General features: G+C 43.7%; 1 protein-coding gene across 3 annotated transcripts in view; it reads left to right on the forward strand.

Moving 5' to 3' along the window:
* fam222aa (family with sequence similarity 222 member Aa) overlaps positions 1-24,514 on the forward strand; it is a 53,817-nt gene that overhangs the window by 16,598 nt on the left and 12,705 nt on the right. For all 3 annotated transcript variants that reach the window (XM_015972625.3, XM_070546105.1, XM_054731747.2), the window contains one exon: positions 14,667-14,809. In XM_015972625.3, coding sequence (XP_015828111.1) covers positions 14,713-14,809 — 97 coding nt within the window. In that variant the 5' untranslated portion in view covers positions 14,667-14,712. The remainder of the gene's footprint in view (positions 1-14,666; positions 14,810-24,514) is intronic.

Here is a 24,514-nt window from a genome sequence, read left to right on the forward strand (position 1 = left end):
CCTGAAGAGGGTGATGTTTGGACTCGAGCCTTCAGCAAGTTAAAAGAAGAAACCACTTGGTTTGAATTTAATTAAATTCCATAGATTTATTGAACACCCATCGATAAACACACTCTTTGAGGCAGGGGCGTTTTGCTCGAAAGTTTTCTCTTTCTCCTTTGCTTTTTTCTCGCCTGCTTATTCCATTCCATCATCAGCTGACATAAGCCTTTCTTTGAAGTTCAGGAGCCAAACTGGGGAAATGACAGCACAACAAACAATGAATAAAACACATACACATAAGGAGAAGGGGAAAAAAAAAGAAGACAATGAACACGTTTTGAATATTCAGGCGAGGCAGCATGGGATGAGTGGAGGGAAAAGAACCGTTGTTTTATTGTTGTTGTGTTTAAGCCATGAATGGATCTGTCTGGGACAATAAAGGATTGTGTCATATTGGGATAAGAAATTTTTGCAATATCAACAATGCTTTACAAATGGTGTGTGATAAGGTTGACAGTGGGGGGAAAAAATATCAATCTCAGCATGAAAAACCAAGAGCGCAGCTTGTTTCTCACATCTGGGTGAAGTTAGTGTGGAAGGCTGATGATTTATGTGTCTAGTTCGTCCTATTGAGGATGAATCTGCACCAGAAAATAAGAAATAATGGAACACATTGCTTTGTTTTTAAAACCTAGGTGTATTTTCTATGTGGCGTTGTGTTCAATAGCATTTTGGTGCATCTTTATAAGTAGTTTCAGTAAGTGGAGAAAAGGATGCATTTCAGCATGTGGTTTATCTGAAGACACACTCCTGTTGGTATATGTTCCACACTACCAAAAGTCCAGGGATTTGTGTTATAGAAGCAACCTCGAATGCACTGGATTTGAAAAGGGTTGACTTTAGTTCTCAGTGATTTTCTATGCAGATGACACTTTCATTACTTAAAGCTGGGGTCCGTAGCATGACATCATCAATGAGAGGAGGACAAGATTTTGAAAATTGTCTATAGCTCTCGCCCCTGCTCCTTTTGCCCTTCTGGAAGGAACTGAAGGACATGCTTCATAACGAGCACTCGCACACAAATAGGCTTGTAGTGCTAAAGGAACTAGGGGTTGTATGAACTAGTCGACTAGTCGACTTCACTGCACTGTAGTGACTTTTTATGCCTGTCATCGACTAGTCGCTGTCACATGATAATGACAGACAAGATGCAGTCCTCGGAAAAGACAGCAGGTGACGAGCCCCTGCGCGTCGGGAGGTGACGCACTGTGCCAGAGCGTCGGTACTTACACCCGCCGTAAAACGGACATTTAACCAAATTGTGACCTTTACTCTCTTGCAATTCAACCTTCCCCTCACACCATCCTAATCTTAACCAGCTTGCGCATGAAAAGCTCTGATCGTTGATGCGCTCCAGACATCTGCGTCCTGAGTAACATTATCAAATTAGGTGTCACCACCTCAAAAACAAATTTAACACGCGATCGTTCATGTCAGCTCATTTCCTTTTATGTTTTTTGTCTTTTATTTGTGCCTGATGCTTTTCGCTGCTGTGGAGCGGGGCGCATCACCTGTTTTGTCCCCCAGTGACGCACCTCACTGATGCGGCCGGTGAGCAGGGCACACTCCGCGTTTTTTGCGGTCGGTAGATCTTTTAGAACTGCAGTTCAAAGGTAACTCATAAGGTGAATATATATGAACCCAGGTAGCAGTTTTTCTTTAGGATTGAGAGGAGATGCAGGAAGATAATAAACAGACAGGACAGAAAAATAGTCAAATAAAAACAAGTTTGTTTTGTACCTGGTGGTTGCAACAAACAGACACCATTGAAGGTAATCAGAAGTGAGGAACAGAAAAAGAAATAATTATTTTAATGTTAAGAGCAGCAGGAACTCTGAGAGGCTGCAGGCGCAGGCGCGGGGGCTGAAGCGGAGCAGTATAGATGCAGAAACTACCGTTGTTAAAAGAGATGTTTAACTTTGAAAATGTGAGCGCAATTTTAATTGTCAAAATCTCCAGCAAACCAACTGACCCCCCCCCCACACACACACACCCGTGCCGCTTCAGGTGTATGACGTCATCAACGACTAGTCAAAGTCGACTCAATTTTCATTACTTGACTATCGACTTTAACAAAAATTAAGTCATGCAGCCCCTAAAAGGAATATGACTGTGTTTGATGTGTTCCTGCTCAGACACACCCGATTCTAACTGGTGAATCTTCTCTTCCACCTCTATCGGGTTCTGCAGGAGCCGCTAATCACTCCTTTTAATCATATTTGCAGAGTTCAAGCAGGGAAATATCTGAAACCAGCAGGAATCTGGCATTTGTGATAAGGGGTAGCCTAAATCCCCTTTTAGAGGACACACATGCCGACAAATCAGCGTACTACTTCAGCCACACTGTGTCTTATGAACGTGCCGTGGCAGCATGGCGATGCGGGAATTTTGCGGCATTTGTGCCACCACGCTTGGTAGTGATATTACCGCAACGCCGAACTTGTGAACGCATTCTACGACTTGGCGCAACATAGGGAGGTGTCATGATCACGTAGGGAATTACTGCCAAGATCCAGAAGGGAAATTAATTAAAAATGAAAGTAAACATGGACCATAAGTTTTGCTTTTGTAAGCCGAGTCAGCTGAGATGGCAAACTGGACCAGTACAGTGCTCCTAGAGCTTTTCCCAGTTATAGCTGAAGCTCAGAACACCAGAGACTGCACGGGGACTGTGGAGGATGGACACCTTTAGGAACTGCTTGTTAAAAAAAACTTAATGAGCGCGGCTTCAATCGCAATAAAAAGCAAGTTATGTCTAAGATGAACAGAAGTCCACAGCAGCAAAGAGACCACCCCCATACCCCCTCTATATCACCATCAACTAATCTTTTGTAAAAAGGACACGATTGTGCAACATTACCATCCCAGTCTGTGCACTTATAAACGACATAAGGCTTTCTGGTGCCACCATAGGATTGTGGCAAGTTGGCGGCATTGTTCTCTAAAATCGGCCCGATATACCGAGCCGATATTTACCGTTTTTATACATCGGCATTGGCCGATATTTGTCCTTAGGAAAGCAGATTTAAAGTCAGGCATATCCTTGGGCAGCTATGCTGTTGCAGAATCAAATTAAATTTTACGTTCACTAATAACATCTGCATGATAAATACTTTAAATTAACTATATTTAGGTGTCTGTCTTTAGCACTGAGCAGCGAACAAAGTTCCGATTTAACCTTTACTTAAGTTAGAGTTCAAAAACTGATTTAGCTTCAGAAGTTTTTTGCATCAACTGATGTCATTAGTGACGTTTTGGCATGAAAATAAGGTGAAAAATGTCTGGACATAGTCATGAAAATCGGCCCATAAAAATCTGCAGTAGATATCGGCCACCGGCTGACCATGCCTCCTACATATCGACATTGGTATCAGCAATAGAAAAACGACCATCAGTCGACCTCTACTTGTGATCATTGCTATTGACAAAACAGGGTAAAACAACAGTCCGATGTGGCGTAAGGTTGAACGCCAATCGCTTAGCATCAATACACAAAAGATAACTTTCTTCAGTCTCCTTCCTTCTCTTCCAAAGTTAGCTTTAGGTTTACAGTGATTAATTCAATGAAGGTCAAGTTAGCATTCAGGCTAGGTTGGTGTGCTGAGCTGACTGAGGCATGTCCATTACCCAGTAGTGCGTGCTGGGAACTGAGATGAATTCTTGTGTATTGGCATCTTCCTCATCTGGATACGCAACTCTTGGTGAATGCTCTAGGCTCGTTTAAATTATTTGTCTTGTTGTAGAGACCAGGGGGAGGGGCTTAGGAGAATATATATTACGAAAGATTACCTACTATATGTCATAACACAGGGCCAGATAATCAAATTTAAGCATTTTTCAAGTTAATTAAACTTTTTATACTACCGTACTTACCCCAGCTTTAATTTTAAATGCTAAACTCATGCATAGATTCTTATAGCTTTTAAAGGCTCTCAATACAAATTCATAAGCAATAAGACTTGTCATAGTCATAATGAATTCAGCATATTTTACTTAGAAAATTTGATCCTATGTTTGTTTTGGCACAGAAATACATTCTGTTTCCAGTGTTGAAAGATAAAAATCTTATTTTGATGCAAAGAGAGTGTGACTCAGTCATCAGCAGTATTTAGAAATTGTCAAGGAAACCCGCTGGTGCTTAAGAGAGTTGAGTTTACGAGTCACACATGAATGATGCACGTGAAGATCAAGGGAAGCACCTTTAGCTCATGGTAACTTCTATACTTCTCATCAATAAGGCAGGTTTGAAAAGAGCAGGTTCTAAGGATTTCTATGACTAAAGCTTTATATATTCCCTCTGAAAGCCGCACATGTGATACTTCAGAGAATTGTCAACTCGCTTCTTCTGAGCAGTGCTACCATGATCCCCTATGGTCTATATGATGGATAGAGTAGATGATCTCTGTATGACTCTATCTCTGTGAGTCATATAGAGATCATCAGCTCCAGGAGATGATGCATTGTGTTTCTCTCTAGCTTGAGTGGCAATCTTTCGGTGTGTAGCAGAGCTTGTTAAGTATCGGGAGTGCAGGGGCAGGAGTAAAGACTAAGCAGAGCCCTGGAAGCTGCCTTGCTGAGGTGATCCTGCCTCTCATCAGAACCAACACTAAACCCGACAAAAGACCCGGTCTTACTGGTAGCCACATGCGGGCCAGTGTCTGCCATTTTTGGTGTGGAGGTGATAAATGCATCAACTCTGATCCACCTTACCCTGGCTTTGCAGTTTTGGCAGAGAATAAAGTATTCACTGCCTACAACACTGATTATTCCACATGAACTAAATCAGGTTTTAGAGGCAGATTGACATTCACAACTCCATAACTTTAATTTATTTTTCTATATGTCAATCTTTTATGTTGAAAGAACTCCACGCCTTAATGGCTCATTGCTTTGTCGGTCTTTTAAAGCATTAAGCAGACCTAGCAAAGCATTTATTTGCAATAGTTGGCTGTGAAGTCAATTAGCGCTCATTTCTATTACAGGGTTGACATTAGGCTAGACAGGCGTGTTTTGATTAGAGATGACAGACGACTCGCTGCTATTGGACTGCCAGACATTCCTCACCCTTCATCCCATGGGTGAAGCTATTGAAGCTGACTTGAATATGGAACGCTAGCAGATGAGTATTTTTGCCCTTCATCTGCAGTGAAACATATTATAATAAATACGACTGCTCTGCATGCTTCACCATATGAGTTCCTGCAATGGTGACATACTGTAAATTGCATGTATAATACACAGCTGCCAATATGTTTTTTCAACATTGTAAATCATGGCAATAATACCCAAACTGTGGGCTTTTTACACACAATGGCCTTTTGTTGTGCAGGTTATTTATTGTGCTGGTGTGAGGTTGTGCGGAGCTACTGGGTGAGTGTATCCAGGGGCTTGTATTGTTTGGGAATCAGTGGTTCTTGTTTGTGGAGCTGGGAGGGTTTGTTAACAATGCCTTTTTTTATGTCCCACAGTGCGTGCTTGTTGGCAAACGTCCCCTCAGAATTTTTGTTTGTGTGTGGTTTTGTTGTTTGGTGTATGTGGATCAGGGTCGGCGAACATAACCCCTCTCATTGTGTGCCCCGTTCAAAAAGACCAGTTTATATCAGGCACATGTGAGTATTAGTGTGTGGGTGTTTTTGAATGTACAGTATGAATGCAAATTATTTAGCGCCGGGGTGTGGAAAGTGCTGAGCCGAAAGGGCTTTACTGCCAGTCCTTCCTAATGGAGGCTTTCACTCTCCCTCCATTCATGTGACGGTATGGTGACGGAAAGGGGGAGCCAGGGATTAACGGGCTAGAGGCAGTGCCTTGTTAAAGAAAAAGAAAGGGTTTGAGTGTGTCGATTGGATTAACTTGTTTGGGTTTATTAAGAGGGGAGACACAGCAGCTTGTTAAAAGCACTGCACGGGGCATCCCATAGTGAGACGGCAGGGTCACCATTCAGTTAGAATCAAGCTCCACCCCCCACGAATTTTGGAGGTTGTCTGCCAGGCTCATAGTTCCTAGAGGGGGAGTGTCTAACAAGACCCTTAAAACTAAAGCTATGACCAGCCGTCCGATAAACACTGCTTTTAAAAATAACTATAAAGTGATTTTTGTTTTTTGTTGTTCTATTTTTAGGACTATGACAAAACTAAGTTGTTGTATTTATAAAGAGCTAAAACTGCCAAATAAATACTGTCATCACTAGCATCCATATGAGAAGATGAAAATGTTTAACAGAGAATCTTTAAACATTTTAATTACGTTGTTACGGGCTTATGTTTTTTTTGTACCGTTTAGAACAATAAATAATTTTAATAAAAGTTTGGCCAAAGAAGCAGCACCGTCACCTCCAAGCCTTTGGCGACACACATCTGTTTTTGTTGTTTCTTTGAAACATGTTTTTGCAGCACAAGTGTGTCTGAAGGTAGAGGTGTTCCTCAGGGATTAGGTCTTGGCCCACTTTAGTTATTTTGACCAACTTTATTGATATAGACGTTTTTCACATGTGTACTTTAATGCTGATGACACTATATTAGGTCCTGTACTCTTACTGGGTGATTTTTTTAGGCTTAAGCACACTTTGTAGATTTGTTATAGCTTAAAAATGTGCCCAAACAAGCTAGGTTTTGAGCGCCAACACAGTCACAGAACACTCACCCCTGCCTGTGGGCAGCTTCCCTGAGACGCTTCTGCTGGAACCAGATAACCACAATGCCAGACGAAACGAGATATAGCTAAACACTCGTTGCTGTTTCTAGGTCCAAACGTCTTTTGTTATCCAAGAGTTCAATTGGTGTTTTTCTTTTTGAGACAGTTTATGTGGTAGCAGCCACCTGTTTCTTCTTTTCTGATATATTATTGAGCAGAGAACCTGTCACACCAGTGATGTTCTGTTGTGAAATATACGAGTGCATAATGAATGGAGGACCCAAGGAAATGCAGCGGTTCAGCGAGACCGACAAACGGATCGTCCGACTATTGCATTTGGTGCAAAACGTGTTATTGGGGGAGGTTATTGGACAAATGCGAGAGAACCACTTCATATTATTTTATTTTACTTTTTATCTCCACAATATACTTATAGCTATACTATGTTAGAAAGTTAAGAGGCATGAAATAAATGTTTTAAGCTATTAGTTTTACAAATCAGCCATTGCTTTTTTAACTTTTAGAGTGCTAAGAAAACAAAACAAATTGTGTGTTGTTTTTTTAATTCAAAATTAAAATTCCCGAGTTCCCCATCTGTTTTGGCTCTGAAATTGAGTTAGTGCTTGAACACAAATATTTGGGTTCTTTAATGGATGAGTCGTTTAAATCTCATATAGCAGCTGGTCAAGAAAATGAAGTGAAACTCGGCCACTTCTTTAGCGTTATGCTTTGCTTTCCTTTTGAGGCTAAAAAAAGAACTTGTATCTGCAACTTTTATGTCTTTGCTGGATTCCAGAGATGTGATTTATATGCATGCCTCTTTGCAATGCTCACATGCCCTTCATACAGTCCACGGTGGACTTTTGAGGTTCATTACTAACCTTAAGGCTCTTACTCATCACTGTGTGTTGCATTTTCATGTTGGGTGATGTGCTTTGTCCGTTTGTTGACTGAAATATTTATTTTTAACTCTATTATTGGCCTTCTTCTGCCTTCATATTTTTATAGCTGCACATTTCAAACCAGTACAGGACTTAATTTTCTGTTCAGTAATTTTGTTCATTTTGAGAAAGTTTGACAGTTTGAGTCATAAAGGCACGCGTCCTCAGAAGAACAAAGTCCACTCAGCATTGTTAGAGGTTTAATGATGGCTGTAGCTGTGGTTTAAACGTTATTACCTCTGATGGACACTAAAAGAAACAACATCTTAGTGAAGACTCGAGGACTAAGCACCACTTCAACAGAAGCTTTCGAAATATTTTTAAATAAAAGTTTCATGCAGTCACTATAACGATAAAAACGGATTCACCAAACCCATTTGAATATTTGAAAGATGTTTAACACACAGTGGGGCCTGGCTCCTGCTGTCCAGTTGACCATAATAAGCATTTTTGTGTTCCTCAAGTCACTCTTGTGTTCACTACAACTGATGGGATAATCAAACGACTTCCTTGGTTGTAGCCTGTGAGCTATAATTGGAATATATAGCAACAGCGCACCACACTGCTTGCGGCAATAAGAAAATAGCCATTGGTTGTTTTCAAATCTATATTTATAAACTTATTTTAATGAAAAAAATCTTTATCAGACACTGTTAACGCCCCTCCACCACATCAGCCCTCAATGAGTTATCACAGGTTTTGCTAATCAACGATGATTTTTGATGGAAATTAACTCTAATGAGCACATTTCTGCACCAAACACACCTAGCAAATATAGATTTAAATTAATTACATACAAATGCTAAAAGATTTCTTAAAGCAGCCTTCCAGAAACCTGTAAACTTCCCCCTGTTCTGGGATTTAATGTAGGCGATACATCCAAATGTTTTTTGCTAAGCCCCCCTTCCCATACAGCCCCATGCAATTTGCATTGAGCACCGTTCAGCATTAGCCAATAGCGTTAGACATCAACGTACGTACAAATGTCAATCGCACACATTTGCGGAAGTACCTGGACTACTGCGGAGTTGACAATATTTCTTTAAAGGGAGACTTTTCAACTTTTTCATATTTTTAAATAATTTTCTTGAGCCAGTTTGTGCTAAAATGTCTCTTTACAAGGTTAATGACAGGCCACCCAGCCCCTGGCCCCCTGTGGTCAGAATATTCCACTTGCAACTTCAGACTGGCGGGCTGCTCTGTTGGGACTTAGACAAAATTAGGCCGACGTACTCGGCGCTGCAGTTTGCTTCCAGCACGTTTTCCGTATGTTTTAGATTGTGAACGCAGCAGATTTGTTAGATTTAGTGATGAATCACACTTGTAGACACTTAGGAAGGCTGGGAGACATTTCAGCAGTCAGGTTAAGGTGCTTATAAGACAACCGCACAGTGAGGAGATGGGTTTTGGATTTGGTTCTTCAAACGGACACTAGGGATGCTAAAACCAAGCCCAAACTGTACAGTTCCCCTTTAAAAATTCTACTTATGAACAAACATCATAACATGAGATTACAACATTGTAAAAGAGTGTACTTAAGCTCTGTTGGACGGCTAGAGGTGAGCAATCATGAACAAGGGTGTTGCTTCCAGCCTCAATCATGGAAGTAGGGAGAGGTGCTTAAGATGTTGCTGCTTTAAGAAGCTCTACAGATGTGCCGTTACAAATTCTTAACATGTGGACAAAATTTCTTTTAAATTCGGAGCTGATGAACCAACACTCACTAATTCTTACCAGAGTTTCTAAACCCCATTTTTATTCTTTTGAGTTTTACACTGAAGGATAAATTTAGCTGGTGCCAAAACGGTGCTGAGGTTTAATAGCCTCCACTGAGTATTATCTGTCTTTCACCTGAAACATGTGTAGCTCAACACACACACACACACACACACACACACACACACACACACACACACACACACACCGTTTATTCACCCATGACCACCCTGTTACACCCCATGCTTGGCAGGATGCTTATCTGAGTAGACAGCTTTGGGCGCGGAGAGCCATCTCCTCTGATCTCCTCTGCAGTTTAAGAACCTTTTAACTAAGAAATAGCCCTCTGCCAAGCCCACCGTCTCTTGATTCCGGCTTATTCTCTCATCTCATGGGACTGATCTTCCGCCCCCATTGCAAACCCTGCTGCAGAACGGGAAAGAGCCGATAGACATTCTGGCTTTTAGATATCCCTGCTCTGGTGTAACAGGAGACCTAGTGGATTTGATGTGTGAGTGAAGTGCAGGTGGTGTTTTGAGCAGCATGCAGGGCACTGTGTGTGTGTGTGTGTGTGTGTGTGTGTGTGTGTGTGTGTGTGTGTGTGTGCGTGCGTGCGTGCGTGCGTGCGTGTGTGTGTGTGTGTGTGCGCGCGTGCCTGCCTTAGCCCAGCACCTTAACAGAGATTGACCTCAACAAAACAGGCTGTTTTCAGGGCAGCTGGGTGATGGGTCACAGGCGTTTGGTTTCGGAGATAATTTCCTGCCACTGATAGACATCTGCTAAGTAGCACAATAACCTAATAGGAGGAGATGAGGGGAAAGGGGGACATGACAAACAAGCCGAAGACTTGCTCCTTTTGCTTCGCTCTTAAAGGCAATAATAGGAGTAAATTGGTTCCTGAAATTGAATTGGAAAAAAAGCCAGTCTCCTTTAGTGAAGTATAATGCCTCCGAATACATTTGGTGTGCAGCAAATGGAGAAAAATGGAGGGTAGTTACACGATTGTCTTTCATTTTAGCGAGAGGAAAACTGTAGCGGTATCCCCCCGTTAAGACTAGCTTTTAGTCTCAATCTGCACCACGCGTCTGCTTCCTGTCTCTCAACCACTATCTTTGGACAAATGGACTGTGAGGATGGGCTCGTTGTGAAATTAGTATCCTCGCAGAGAGAACACACAGAAAGGATTTTGTGAATAGTCAGTAATGATCTCAAAGTACCAGTGTGTTTGGGCCAGGCCTGCCTGCGTGTGAGAGGAAATGGCACTGTGAGCGACCTCCTTTTTTATTTATTTTTTCCGAGCACCTGGCGAGACAGAGTGGTCCCTCTCTTCCATCTGCAACGTGGGTGTGTGGGTGTGTTAGCATGTGTGTGTGAAAGAAGGGGGCTGGACTGTGGACTGTGGGGATTTAATTTACTTCTATTTATCAGTGAGATGCTTTTTTAGCGCTTTTCTCGCTGTCAGATTTGTGCTAAAAGTGTTGTTTTGTGCTGCTGGTGACAGGCTTTAAAAATACCCATGTGACTTAAAGTGTTAAGTGCATTGTACAAGCCTCGAGGTCTCAGGTCAAATGTAATGTCTTGAGGAAACGGCTTTAAGGGAAAAAAAGAGGCTTTTTATGGGTGAAAGACTGAATTATTTGAAGTGCTGATGCATTTCTGCAGCACCTGCTCCTGATCTTTAACTATTCAACCCAGGAAAGTCTTTTAGCTGTAATTACATGGCAGGAAGATGGGCTTGTCTCTCATACTTCCTTTCTGCATTTGTCAATCCATCAATCACAAGCTAAACGGTGGTGGAAGAAACCCACAGTCATAATCTTCTTTTAAAACGCAGACATTTTTTTTCTAAGAGCATTATTTAAAAAAAGACACATTTGATCAAATCAAATCAGTTTGCCAAATTATATTTAAGAAGGGACCGTCTACATTTGTCTAAGAATGTGAAGATTTGGGAATTTAATTCTTCAATTTTGTTCTCATTCTGTGATAAAGAAAGGCCTTCTTCATTTTTTTTATTCTAGGCTCAGATTGCGTTTCACTTTCTGAGAAAAAGAAAGTAAATGCAACTTATTGAATCGGCTATTTTTTGATGTAACATGCATCTGTGGTTTTATGATTTATGTTTTATTGAACAAAACCAACTTCTAATACAAGTGAAACTGGAAAAGTAGCAAAATGGTGCTAAAGTGTATTTATGTCAGTGATTCAGCTCAGACTGAGAGCCCATCTAAAGGCTCAGGAACCCTTTGCAAGTGTTTTGGATTCATTGGCTGAGTAGATTATGAAACTTTGAGTCTAGAATATTGAAACTGTTCAATATATTCTAATTCAGTCCTGTTCTTAAATCTCTACACTGGTTACCAGAAAACTACAGAATTGATTTCAAAGTGCTTCTACCAGTTTATAAATCACTCAGTGGCATAGGGCCTGCATCCATGTCAGATCTCCTTCTGGTATACAGTAGTCCTTCGCTAAAACGCAGTTCACTCTTCATGGCTTTGCCGTTTCGCAGATTTTTTCTCTGTCAATAACTGAAAGGGGACAATGATAATTGACATTAATGAAAATCCAATCAAAACATAGAAAAGCTAGGCGAATGGAAAAAATACAATCAGCAATTGGGAGATGCGGGACTAGTTTGGACAAGCTAGCGGTGACCATATGTGCTGGTAACAGTTGAAGAATTCATGCCTAACGGGAAAATGTCCGTGGCGAGGAGGAAAAGCATTAGATGTGACCATCTGAAAAGTCTTTGCTTGGTGATTACACATTCATTGTCTCTCCTGGTTTTAAAGTTATTGGTAGCAGCGAGCAGGTGCAGAAGAGGGGTGGAATGCTCTTGGTGTTGCTATGGCTGTAATAAATCAGCGTACGGTGTTCTAGTGGTGTTTTTGTGAAGAAAAACATTCCGGCCGCTCATTTTAGTTAATTAGTTATGGGAAAACTAGTAAATACACATGAAAACAAGTCTTACCTTTAGCAGAATTTTGCATTGAGAGTGTTTAAACAAGAGGGAAAAGTGTGAAAATGTTTATACACTTTCTCAGACAAGCATTAAGTGTGTAGTGAGGGGTTTTACAACTTTAAAGCATCTATAACAATTGTTAAAATAAATCTGGCTGCTTAGCCGTTCTCGCCTTTTGCATTTTTTTTATGTAACCCCCACGATTAACAAGGGACCACTGCATACGGCCAACAAGGCTGTGAGATCCTTAGGAAACAGTCAGCTGGTAGAACCTCGGGTCAGAACCAAACGGGGCGAAGCTGCTTTTAGCTGCTATGGATGGAATCGGCTTCCTCATGACCTCAAATGCGCCCCAACTCCAATTTTTAAATCAAAATTGAGAACTTTTCTGTATTTATCAGCCTTGTTTCTTATGCTGCACCTTCTGCACTGTAACTGTTCACCCTTTAACTTTGTCTTTTTTCTGATTCTTAAATCTGAACTGAATTTGTGTATTTTAATTGCGCTGTCTCATTATTTTATTGTTCGTGCTATTCTCGCAAACGGAAAGCACATTGAATTGCCTCTGTGTATGAAATGTGCTATGCAAAAAAAGCTGCCTTGCTTGATTGTCTGTGATTTAAAATTTGGGAATTTAATAGGCTGTGTGCCATAATCATCTTCATAACAAAGAAAGACTTAAAATATCTCGGTTTGCATGTAGCAAGTCCATCTCGCATATAAGTTTAAGGGTTTTAGGGTACTTTTTCATCTTGGTCAGATACCACATGCGCCTTACATCTTTTGTAAAGGCTGTTTTGACTGAATGCACCAAAGATGTAGATGACTTTCAGTTGTGTTTTGCATTTCTGTAGTCTCTAAATGAGCCAGAACGGGATCCAGAGCTTTTCCACAGCGCCAAATTTATCCTGTAATCACCGCCATTGTTTTCTTTCACAATAAAATGTTAATCTATGAAACTAAGTAATGGACTGATGGCAGGTGGCTAAATGTTCATTTAGTGATTCACTGAGAAAATAAATAACAGTGGACTAGCCTGTGACAAGAGCAGGAGGAATCATTTTTCAATCTCCTGCCACGCTTCATGGCGGGAGACGCTAGCGCTGAAAGCACAGATGAAATATTTGCTTCTGCTCTTTGTTTTAATATGAGAGAGGACCAGCTCTCTTGGATAAGGTAGTCTTTCATATTGACTTGTTTCGAAAAGGAGGGTCATGCACGGACTGAAGTAAAATTAAAGACACAAAATGCATATAAGAGATGTTTTTTGTAGTAAACGTGACTATTCAGGTGAGCCTGGGCCTTCTGAAACATGCAATACCATAAAAGCATTAACCGTTATGAGCTGAGTAAGCAATAAGGAGTGAATCTTGATCCTCATCATATAAAAACTCTTTCTGGGCACAAATTGTTGCTTCAGCCGCTCTCGTCTGTCACATAATCCAAGCAGAAGAGTTTGTAATCAGTCATCATTGTGTTGTGTGACACTGCGGCGTTCCTGATGAATGATCCCCTCGATGCCGTCTGATTGTTGAGGGCTCTTATTGAAGGGTTTTCTTTTATATTTATATTCATATTTATATCTGACTGTCCCGTGTTTCCACCGGGACTGCGGCAGGCTTTTTGAGAGGAGACTGGTAGCCGCTGCCATGAAGGTGTTGGCGAGGAAGAGGAGGAAGTAAAGAGGGGGGTGCAGAGCTAGAGATTTATGGCCTAGAGGGAGATTGATTAGTGCCGTCACTGGCCCTGATGTACGGTTGGCAGTCTCCTTCTCCCAACCCATCACATTTGCTCACACACACACACACACACATGGATCTATACAGTTCAGCTACACATACATCCAGATGCTGCTCAGGGCCCCGGGCCTTTGCTGACAGTCCCCCAGAGCTGTTGCATGCTAAGTTGTAGCAGACAGGCTGCTGTTTTCTCAGTGATACTTTTTTTCTGTCCATAGATAACACCATCAATCACCGCATACACACCGCCCTGGAAAGAATGAGCTGAGTGTTGCTATGTTGTGTGTGGTTCTGTGGGTTTGTTTTGAGGATGGCTTCACAGACAGGAGACGCGGTTGAATGGTTGTGTGGAGGTGCAGTTTGAAGCTGCAGAGTGACTGATCTGGACTGTGCTGCTCCGTGTCAACAGTGCTGCCCCGGTTGCAGGTGTGTGTTTATCATTCAGCACACAGAGCTGAGAGGCAGGCAGCTGTAGGCATGCTTTTCCAATTAAATCCCTGGTAGGAAACAGAGGACACGTAGCCCTCAGCTAGCCTCCAACCACCCGCCGGACACAGCCGCGAAGCTTTGACTCCGTATTAACTTTAACTTTCCTTATCTTTTTACATTTTCTTTTCTCTTTTTCTGACACAGGTTGGCCGCAGAACTCCCCCGGCTGTAGTATTGTGCCCACCTCGCCATGCTGGCCTGTCTGCAGAGGAGGCAGAACCCTCCGCCCCAGCACCCCATGTGTGCCAGCAAGACCTTGGAGCCACCGCAAGTCCTTGGACGGAAATGTAAGTGAGGAAGTGATGGCAAGCGGTTCGGTTTGCCCAAAGAGAAGCTGTGAGAGGGGCCTGTGTGTTTAATCTGCTGCTCGTTGTGAATGATGGGTGGTTAACCCTGAATGTGAAGCAAAGGAAAACAGAGTTTCCAGTTTCTATTGTTGTCACTTCTTCCCTCGCTGCCGTGTGGAATTCTAAACAGTTTTATTCACTTTGCATTCAGACCCCGGACCGCCGTGTTGTTTGGCTGCTTATTGTGAGGGAGGCTGTTTAACTGTGCTGATTGCGCAGTCGTGACAACAAAGCCGAACAGACACTGTTTAACGTGCCTCACTGGCCTCCGTGACCCTGAGGGTCTGTAAACATTTACAGTGTCTGGCCCTGGCCGTGCCCGCCTCGTGTAAAGGGTGGCAGCTGCTGCATTTGTTCCCCAAGCCACCGTCTTCTGTCCGCTCACAAAAACCATGTAAAGAGGACGGAGAAGAGCTGAAAACTGTCACAAACCTGACAAAAACCCTCCAGCTCTGACCAGTTTGGGATTAAAAAGAGCCGCAGCCATCAGGAAAGTGAATTTCCTCCAAACTTTTCTGGAGCTTTAAATAATCTCCTCCTTTTTTGACAGATTATTTTTCTCCGTGTTGAACTCTCCTTGGGCGTATAATAGCTTTTGTTTACATGGCGGACCTGTGAACTCTTTCAAGCTGATTAAAAATCATGCTGATGCAAAAGGGAGGCTCGAACCTGAGCTTACAGAAGCTTAGTGGGAAAAGTAGAGTCTCTGCTTCCTCATCCATCAGAGGAACGCTGCTTCAGACCTGGAAACAGCCCACTGAAAGGCTGCCAAGTGCACCTCTTAGAGCTGAAAAGATGACTGATTCATTCTCAGCTTGTTGGTGTTCAATTAGCTCCTTCTCAGCTTTAAACCACACTCCAGTTGTCTTTTAAAGAGGCCCACAACAACAAGGTGACTGTGCTCCCTCCGTCCTGAGAACAGCGTTGGTTAGCTCCATATGAAAGGGAGAGGAAACATGAGGGAGCAAGTTTCACCGGTGTTCGCTAATGAGGTTTCAGAGAAAGGTGAAGTGTGTGTGTGTGTGTGTGTGTGTGTGTGTGTGTGTGTGTGTTCAAAATAAAATTAGTAAAGGCAACGGTGAGAGGAAGGGAGAGAAATGGAGGAAATCCTCAGTAGTCCTCTTAATCGATTCCCCACTTCCAATTTCACAGGATTAGCCCACTTCCTCTCAAGGTCCTTTATGGAGGAGCAGCCAGTGGGAGTTAGGACTCAAATCAATAGAACCAGAACAGTCTCCCCCTTCCCTTTGCCCTCCTCCTTACTGACCCTCTCTACTCTACTGCCGCTCTACTTCTCCACCTGTTAAACCCTTTGATTGAAGGACTGTCACAGCTACCGAGTTGAGGTTCATAATGAGGATGTTTGGGCATAATAGCCTCCTTTCTGTCCTTGGATGGGGGAGGTGAGGGGGTGAGAGGGAGGGGGGCTGGTGTTGGATTTCCACCACTGCGCAGCACTTGGCCTCAATAAGGTGATTGTTCGTCCAGACCCAGAAGGGGTGCAGAGAAGCACACAGTGGGTCTGGCTTAGAACGTGGGCGAACTCAGGTCACCATGCTGAGCAGGTCCTCGTGGCTGATTGGTCGCGGCCCAGATTTTGCCAAAGTGGGAGGCGGTTGTAGGTAAGGTGACCTGGGCTCACAACAGGAGGCTGAAAAGAAGAATACAGCCTTCAAGTACAGATGGGCAGAGGTGAGGAAGGGGTGAGCTGTGTCATTTGCATCTCCTGTCTTTTACACTTTAGGGTGTGTGTGTGTGTGTGTGTGTGTGTGTGTGTGTGTGTGTGTGTGTGTGTGTGTGTGTGTGTGTGTGTGTGTGTGTGTGTGTGTGTGTGTGTGTGTGTGTGTGTGTGTGTGTGCGTGTGTGCGTGCGTGTGTGTGTGTGTGTGTGTGTCTGACACTCAGGTGGGAGAACAGTTGGGATGATGGGTTTTTTTAAAAACAGCCTGCATGCAGATGCTGAGTGGCTGCACAGTTCATTGATGCGACTCCCATTAAAAATCCCTCATACCCTCAATAAAAAAGGACTTAACTGGCTCTACCATCAGCTGGAAGCGCTCAGATCGGCTAGCCAGACAATCAATTTCCCCCGAGCGCGCAGAGCTTAGCAGGAGAAACGGGAGGCGGAGAGCGGGATGTTTCCATTATCACAGCCCGCTCTGTGTCTGGGCTTTAGGAGGGTGGGGTGATGCACTGAGGAGACGGGAGAGAAAGGAGGGAGCAGCGGAGGGAGATGGGGGGGAGGCAGACAAGTGGAGAAAAGACAGAAGCAGAAAGGGAGACAGAGAAGCTGGCTTTTCAGAAAAGCTATTGACCGCCTGCCCTTAAAAATATCATATTGGATTAGCCTCACAGGGGCAGCCTTTTGATTTTTTTCCCTTTGGCTGTAGAATTAAAAGGAGTGTAGAGCATTACTTGAATTATAAATCACAGGCACTTGCTTTCACTGCACCCAAATTCCACGCATATGTGGCTGCACTCTCCAGCACCAGCCCCTGTCATTTTTAATTAAATCCCCCCCTTCCCAATGGGTGACATTTGCAGCTCTCTCCCCCCTCCTTCGTCCTCCTCTCCACATCTCTATACCACTGCCCTAGATGGAGACATGAAAGGCAGAGATGGCAGCGGAGCCAGGGCTTCTCATAGTGTTGTGCCCCAGAGAGAGGGCACCCATCCAGACAGATGAGAGAGAAAGGCCCTGCAGGGACAGAGGGGGTGAATGGATGCCACTGACCTCAGCCAGCGGCAACCTCACCCATCCCTCCCTGTGATTGTCATCCTCCGGTGTGTGCCAGAAGCTCCAGGAAGCAGGGGTGAAGTTTAAAGCTTTTCCTCCTGCAGGGGAAAAGAGAGGTGCAGTGGTCCAGTGATGAGTAACACTGAGGTGGCTGGACAGGAAGGCCCACCAGCCCCCCACCCTCACCTCCACGCTTTCCTCTTCTTGGCCCAGACAGCAATTACTCCGCCACATGTCAGCTAAAGAATAACAGGTCCAGAATCCTCCACTTGATGGGGATATTTCTGCCTGGTTATTTTTTCAAATTTCTGCAGGTTTTCATTTGTTTAATTCCTCAGCATCTGTGCCTGGGTGACACTTCCTAAGCAGGCAACTGTCACCCTGTGTGTGCGTGTGCGTGTGTGCGTGTGTGTGTGTGTGTGTGTGTGTGTGTGTGTGTGTGTGTGTGTGTGTGTGTGTGTGTGTGTGTGTGTGTGTGTGTGTGTGTGTGTGGTCACCCAGGCTTATTGTAGATCCTGCCCCCTGTTAACCACACAGTTCACTGCCTGCACCCACATGTGTCCTGTGATTAGGTCAAACTTCAGGCTCTCTTCTGGTGATTTGGCATATTTTAAAAAAATGATCACGATAACATCAATAAATTAAATAAAAACATGAGATATTTCACATTTTATAACTAAAACCACATTAAAGTCTAATTCCAAAAATGTATTTCGTGACCACGTGAAATTCCGTTTTAATCATCTGGGGTGTGGATGAGAATTTGATCCCAAATCTGCCTTGTAGTGCAGACATGTGCACACACACACACACTAACACACCTGTGGCCATAACCCTCTGTGACAACAGCCCTGGAGGCCAAGAGTGCCAATCAGCCAGGTGTAAATGAAAATTCCCACGGAGCCTGATATCCCAGGTTCATTCCATGTCAGGCCGGGTTCAGCCCTCCTCCGGCTTGATCGACAGAGACAACTTGGCCTTGTCACACTCAGCCTCAGGACATGACATGGAGGTTCACCAGGGAATTGTAGTTTTCCTAATAGCCCTTGCCTTTGCAGGCTGAGCTGCCAGAGCCATTAGTTTGCTTTGCTTTTAGCTGCTTCTCCTTTTAAACCGCCGCGCCATCGAGAGGTAATGTGCTCAGGTAATGACCTCCAGCCACTGTTGTCTGAGACAGTGTGAGACATGACAGTGGAATTAGCTGCTCCTATCCAATTGCAGCACCCCACTTCAATGGCTGCTGTCTGGGGGGGAAAAAACTACATTTAGGATAGTGGGAGATTTTTTTCAGTTGAATATTTAAGTATGGTCACATGCAACTGCAGCAGAAATAACAACTTTACCCTGATTGCCTCAGCACCAGTGAGGTGGGGGCATAAAGTGGAGCAGGGCGAGAAGGAATGGATATGGTGAGGGAGAGCGAATCTGCATGCACTTGACCTTTTCCCACTGATTGAACCGCCTCATTTCTGACTCCCATTTGGAATTCCACAGGAGGCCCACTGAAGCTGTCATTACTCCCCTCACTGCAGAAGGGAAGCTGAGGTCAGGAGGTTTTTATGCTAAAAGGTGATTGATGGGTATCTATGGTGGCCATCACCCTCTTTATGGATGCCCACTTGTGCAGTTTCTCTGGAGGGATTGCTGCGTAGCCGCCACACGGAATGCATCATAAAGTTTTAATCAGATTTCCAGCTTGTGAAATTCCGAGTTTTGCTTTATTTCACGGAAACAGCCATGTGATATGGGCTGTATTAATCTTACCTCATGCACTCCACCATCTCTCCTGTCACGTTGGCGTCTCAGCGCTGGCACACAGAGAGTCATTTCCGGCTGATGGCGTCCCACAGCGCCATTCCTTCCCTCTGCCCTCTGCCTTCTGGTGCGAGCACAGGGGGCCGAGCAATCTTATTGCCTTGAGAGGTGAGCTTGAGGAAGAGGAGCTCTGTTGTAGTTTTGGTCACAGCAGGACTTGGGTTCAAAACCAGGCTCCTCGCTCCAAAGTGAGCTGGCATTTGGATATCCCAGGTGCAAGGCTTCACCGCCCTCTGTCGTCTCCTGCCAGAATGTGGGGGCGTTTTGGAGGAGCAAGAGGATGGAGACAGTCTGTGGTCTCTTGCTGTCCCACAGGAAATGACATGTAGTTTGTGTTTTTACAGAGCCAAGACCTATACGGTCTGATCATGAGAGGCGATGAAAAAGTGTCTGATGTATGATTCAGTGTTTTTCCACACATTTACTCTGTCCAGATGGTCTAAAGGAGAGGTCGTGTTTAGAAAGAATAACGTACATGCTCAGTAGCTAATTCATTGTACAATTTTAAACTAAAATATTGATATTTTTTACATCAATTAGGGTTCAAATCAATAATCTTGCTTTCTGAAATGTATTAGATTCTACAGTTATGTAAGGACAAAGCAATAAAAGACTTTTTTATACCCTGAAGCAAATCCGGTTGAGGATTCTTCTGTTTGTGACAAAGGGTATTCAGGCTGTTTGGTTTAGAGTTGGGGTTATGGCAACACAAATCAACCTGAAAAGTCTTAAAACAAGACAAAAGAGGCAGCTGCAACAAGTCTAAAGGTGAAAAAAGGATAAGAAAATATGTTTTGTAGAAGATAAAGGTAAACCAGGTGGTGGAATAATCCAAGTGAATGATGATGAACTTTAAAGGAGTGGTTTACTTGTTTAAATTGGCAGTGGTCTCTCGTAGGAATGAAGTAGGAAAAAAATCATTCTCGGGGGAAAGAAGTATACTGTTGGTGCACCATTTCTCAGATTTAAAGGTTGCTTATGTTTCAGGAAGTAGAAGTTAGCTAGAGGAGTGATGAGCAGAACACGGCAGGTTTTGGAGTTTTATTTTCCAATACTGGGACACCTCATCTCTAATTGGCTAACAGCAACGCTACTGCTGACTTGGTTTGCTTTGATGTTTTATCTCCACAACTAACACAAGCCTGGAGAAGTTTTGCTGTGTGGTGGAGTTGCTAATGCTAGCGGTTAACTTCTAATAGCCGAGGAAGATGTTTTCTGGATGCTAAACCAACAACAGCCTTCCCCGTCGTGAGTCAAGATGGTTGAGTCCATGAATGTTAATTTTAGGGGACAGCAGTAGCTCAGGAGGTAGAGCAGGTTGTCCAGGAATTGGAAGGTTGCAGGTTCGATCCCGGCTCCGACCAGAGAATTCTGTTGTTGTGTCCGTGGGCAAGACACTTAACCCCCCTTGCCTGCTGGTGGTGGTCAGAGGGACTGGTGGTGCCAGTGTTTGGCAGCCTCGCCTCTGTCAGTGCGCCCCAGGGCAGCTGTGGCTACAATGTAGCTCATCCACACCAGCGAGTGAATGTGTGTGTGTGAATGATTGTGTTGTGAAGCACCTTGGGGGGTTGTAGAACCCTAAGAATGTGCTATACAAATACAGGCCATTTACCATTTAAATGTGATATTGATCTGACTGACTTTTCCAATCTGAAAGTTTTCCCATCTATTTCCAGTCATTGACTAATGCAGGAAATAGGGGTAGAAGACCATTTTCACGTTCAGCCAATCATATTAAAAAAAAAACAAGTAAAAATGGTTTCTCAGTGAACCTGACCTTTTAAAGTATGTCCCTTTCTTTGGTATTTCAATCTTCGTCATTAGTGCAGAGGGTTTGGCAGAGAAAAAATGAGTGCAAACTGACCACAGCACAATGTTCACTTCATAGCTCCCAGGGGACATTTAACTATAGTTTCTGCGGTTTGCTGTTCAGCTGCATTCTTATGAAGGGAATATCCACGTGCACTGACTGTGTCATCGTTTTAGGTTAAAGGTTTGTCTGTTCTTAAACGCTTTCCTCCTATTTCTGATGGCGCTCATGGCCACATGCCCAGTGCACAAACTCCGGCTAAGGAGAACCCAAAAGAGTTGAGCTAGATTTAAAAAGTCATCATCAGCCCTCAAAGGCTAATTTTAAAAGCTGTTTGGAACATTGCTGATCTTATGAGAGATGTGAAAACAGCAGAAGTATCTAAAGATTTGATGATTTTCCCCTCAAACTTTAAATGGAACTAGAAAGCATCAAATCCAGTCGATCACCACAGACTCATTATGACACCAGTTTCGGCTTCAAGCGGTGATTAAAAATAAAACATTCTGCTTCCATTAAAACCCCACCTCACTGACATTAAATCTTTCAAAATATTGTTTCATCTCACAGAAAATGAACCCTTTCATGTGTCCCCGGATCCTCTTCATCATCTTTCCTTTTCTCTCATCTTCTCCCCTCCACTCGTTGGCATGTGTTCTGCAGTGAAGTGCCTTGTTGTCTGTGCGGTGTTAAATATTAATTGGGAATCAGTGGAGGACTTGTCTCCTAAATGATAGAACAGAAGGGCCTAGGCTTGCCTCAGGCAGCCTGCAGGCGCCTTTCTTCGTCCATTTACCTGCAGGCCTGCGCACCAGCACTTCCTCCGGTCTGACAGGCCTGCCCAGGCGCCTCCAGCCTCCCCTCATCTTTCCCTCTCTCCCCCTTTTTCCTCCTCCTCCTCCTCCTCCTCTTCTTTCTGCACTGGTTCCTCTCCTTATCTCTCTCTGCTTGCTATCTCCACCTCTGGGATCTTTTACTCCAAACCTGCATGTGTTTGTTTTGTTGCTGTGTCCATTCGAGTTTGTGCATGGCTGAGAGCAATGCTAGCTCTTGGCTCTACAAGGTTCCCTTTGAGAAAGTAGTATCACAGCATGGCATATTCTCCTAAAGACAGGACGAGGAGGGCTTGGCAGAAGTGTTCCAGATCAGGATTTTTTTTTTCTTGGCTTTCTTTTTGTGGTTTCTTCTCTTGTTTCCTTTTGCTGATGTTTCCACATAACAGACCTCACAGTTTGTCCCCTCTGAGCCTCGCGCTCCTCCTCTCTATCAGCCTTCTCATCTGGTGAGTTGCACAGAGACAAAACAACTGGCACCAGCGGCTTGTTTAATGCACTGGCTAGTTGTGACTTGTGGCTGACCTGTGTGGATGGAGCTAATGAAGCTGAGATTTGTTTTTGAAAATCAAACCAGCCCCCCCTGATTTAGTTTCAGCGTGTATCTGTTAAAGCAGGGCTTGTGAAACGGTTGGCTTGGGGGGCATTGTGAAGTGGCAGATGTAAAATGAAATGGCGCAGATGAAGGAGGGGAGGGCAGCAGAGAGGCAGGGATATAAATGGAGGCGAGTAGGTGGTGGTGTTGACTTTGATGCCACAGGAATGAGTTCAACGGCTCTTGAGCCCAGGCCTAATCGCACATGACAGTATCGGCCGGTGTGCCAGTTGCTATGCATAACCACCCCGCTGCTTGTGCTGACTCGAGCTATTTGCTGATAAAGCTCTGCTTTCTAGACCATGCTGTTTGCACAGTGAGGGTGGCCCAGGCAGGCCAGAGGGCTACGGCATCACAGGCGACTCAAAAACAAGAGGCTACATATCCAAAACCTTTACAGACCTATGCACCATATTATAGATGCGGTGACCCTTTTCTGATATAAAGTTGCTAATCTTTTGTGATTTATGTGTCCCTTTAGCCCCTCCTTGGGCCTCCGCAGCAAAAGGAATCATTTACACGAACCTTGAGCGTCGGTTAAATACGTAGGCATGAATACATAGATGTGCCATTGGACACTACAGAGCGTAACAGTGTCACCGTCATATTGGGTGGGTTCCTCACTCTCCAAACCCAACTGAAGTCGAGGCAGGGTATAGGCAACTATGCCCTTTTGTTGTGCAGGTTACAGTTGCAACAATCAGTGCATTATTGAAACCAGATCACGTGGGATTACTATGGACTGAAAAAGCATAATAAAACACCTTCCTCAATAGAAATAAATGCACTGGGGGCAAATGGGAACCTCTCCAAGATGGCGACCCGCTGCTACCCCAGCTCCAATAAGTGGCGCCATTACACGTTGCGTCTACATATATGATGTCTGTGGTTTAGCACACCAGCCTAGCTTGAATGCTAACTCGACCTGCAGCTGAATTAATGTCAGTTTGTAAACTTCAAGCTAACTAACTAAGCTAAGAGAAGGGAGAGGAATGAAAAAGGATTCATCTTTTGTGTGTTGGAGCTAAGCGTAGTGTTCAACCTTACTCTACATTGGGAGATTGTTTTAGCCTGTAGCGTTAGCAGGGGTGTGCTAGCATCACAAATGCTAGATTCCTGCCAGTTTTAGATGTTTCCTTCCTTGAACTCTGCAGCTTTGATTGAAATGAGTGAATAGCAGCTCCTGCAGAACACATGGAGTCAGAGGAGATAATTCAGTAGTTAGAATCAAGTGTGTCTGAGCAGGAACTCATAAAAAAACATTCATTTTCTGTTAGCGCTACAAGGCTATTTGTGTACGAATGCTCGTTATAAAGTGTGGCTTTAAAAAAAAGTAGAGGAGGCATCTTAGTTTCTATTAGTTTAAATTTCTACTTTACATTCTTCATGTTGAATAATTAAAAGCGCTTGGTGAAACTCCAAATGAGTTTTTATTGGAATTACATTTTTGTTGTTGACCATTGTGGAAACAAACACACAGCTTGCTGTTTTGTTTGTCCATTTTGTTTATGAAGTGCATCAATAGTATGAGGTAAACATGTTGCCCCAGTTTGTTTGTTGTTTGCATCGGCGTCCTACAAAAGGCCTGACATGGCGGCTGCTGCTGGCCTGCATTCCGTTGTGGCTCAGGGAGGACATAAACGGCCCACTGGTGATGTGTTTGCCAGACTCAGTCAGATCATTAGTAATTAGCACGAGCGGTGATCTCCTCTGTCTGGTTCACGTCTTTGCAGGCTAACGTTTCTCACTAAACATCCAGGACAATGAGATGTCTGCCTGATTACATCTCTCTCTCTCTCTTTTGTCGTTTCATGAGTTATGTTTACAAATGTCGTGCTGATAATTATGTTTTATTT

This window comes from Nothobranchius furzeri, chromosome 17 (genome assembly GCF_043380555.1).
Source record: "Nothobranchius furzeri strain GRZ-AD chromosome 17, NfurGRZ-RIMD1, whole genome shotgun sequence".
NCBI classification, from domain to species: Eukaryota; Metazoa; Chordata; class Actinopteri; order Cyprinodontiformes; family Nothobranchiidae; genus Nothobranchius; species Nothobranchius furzeri.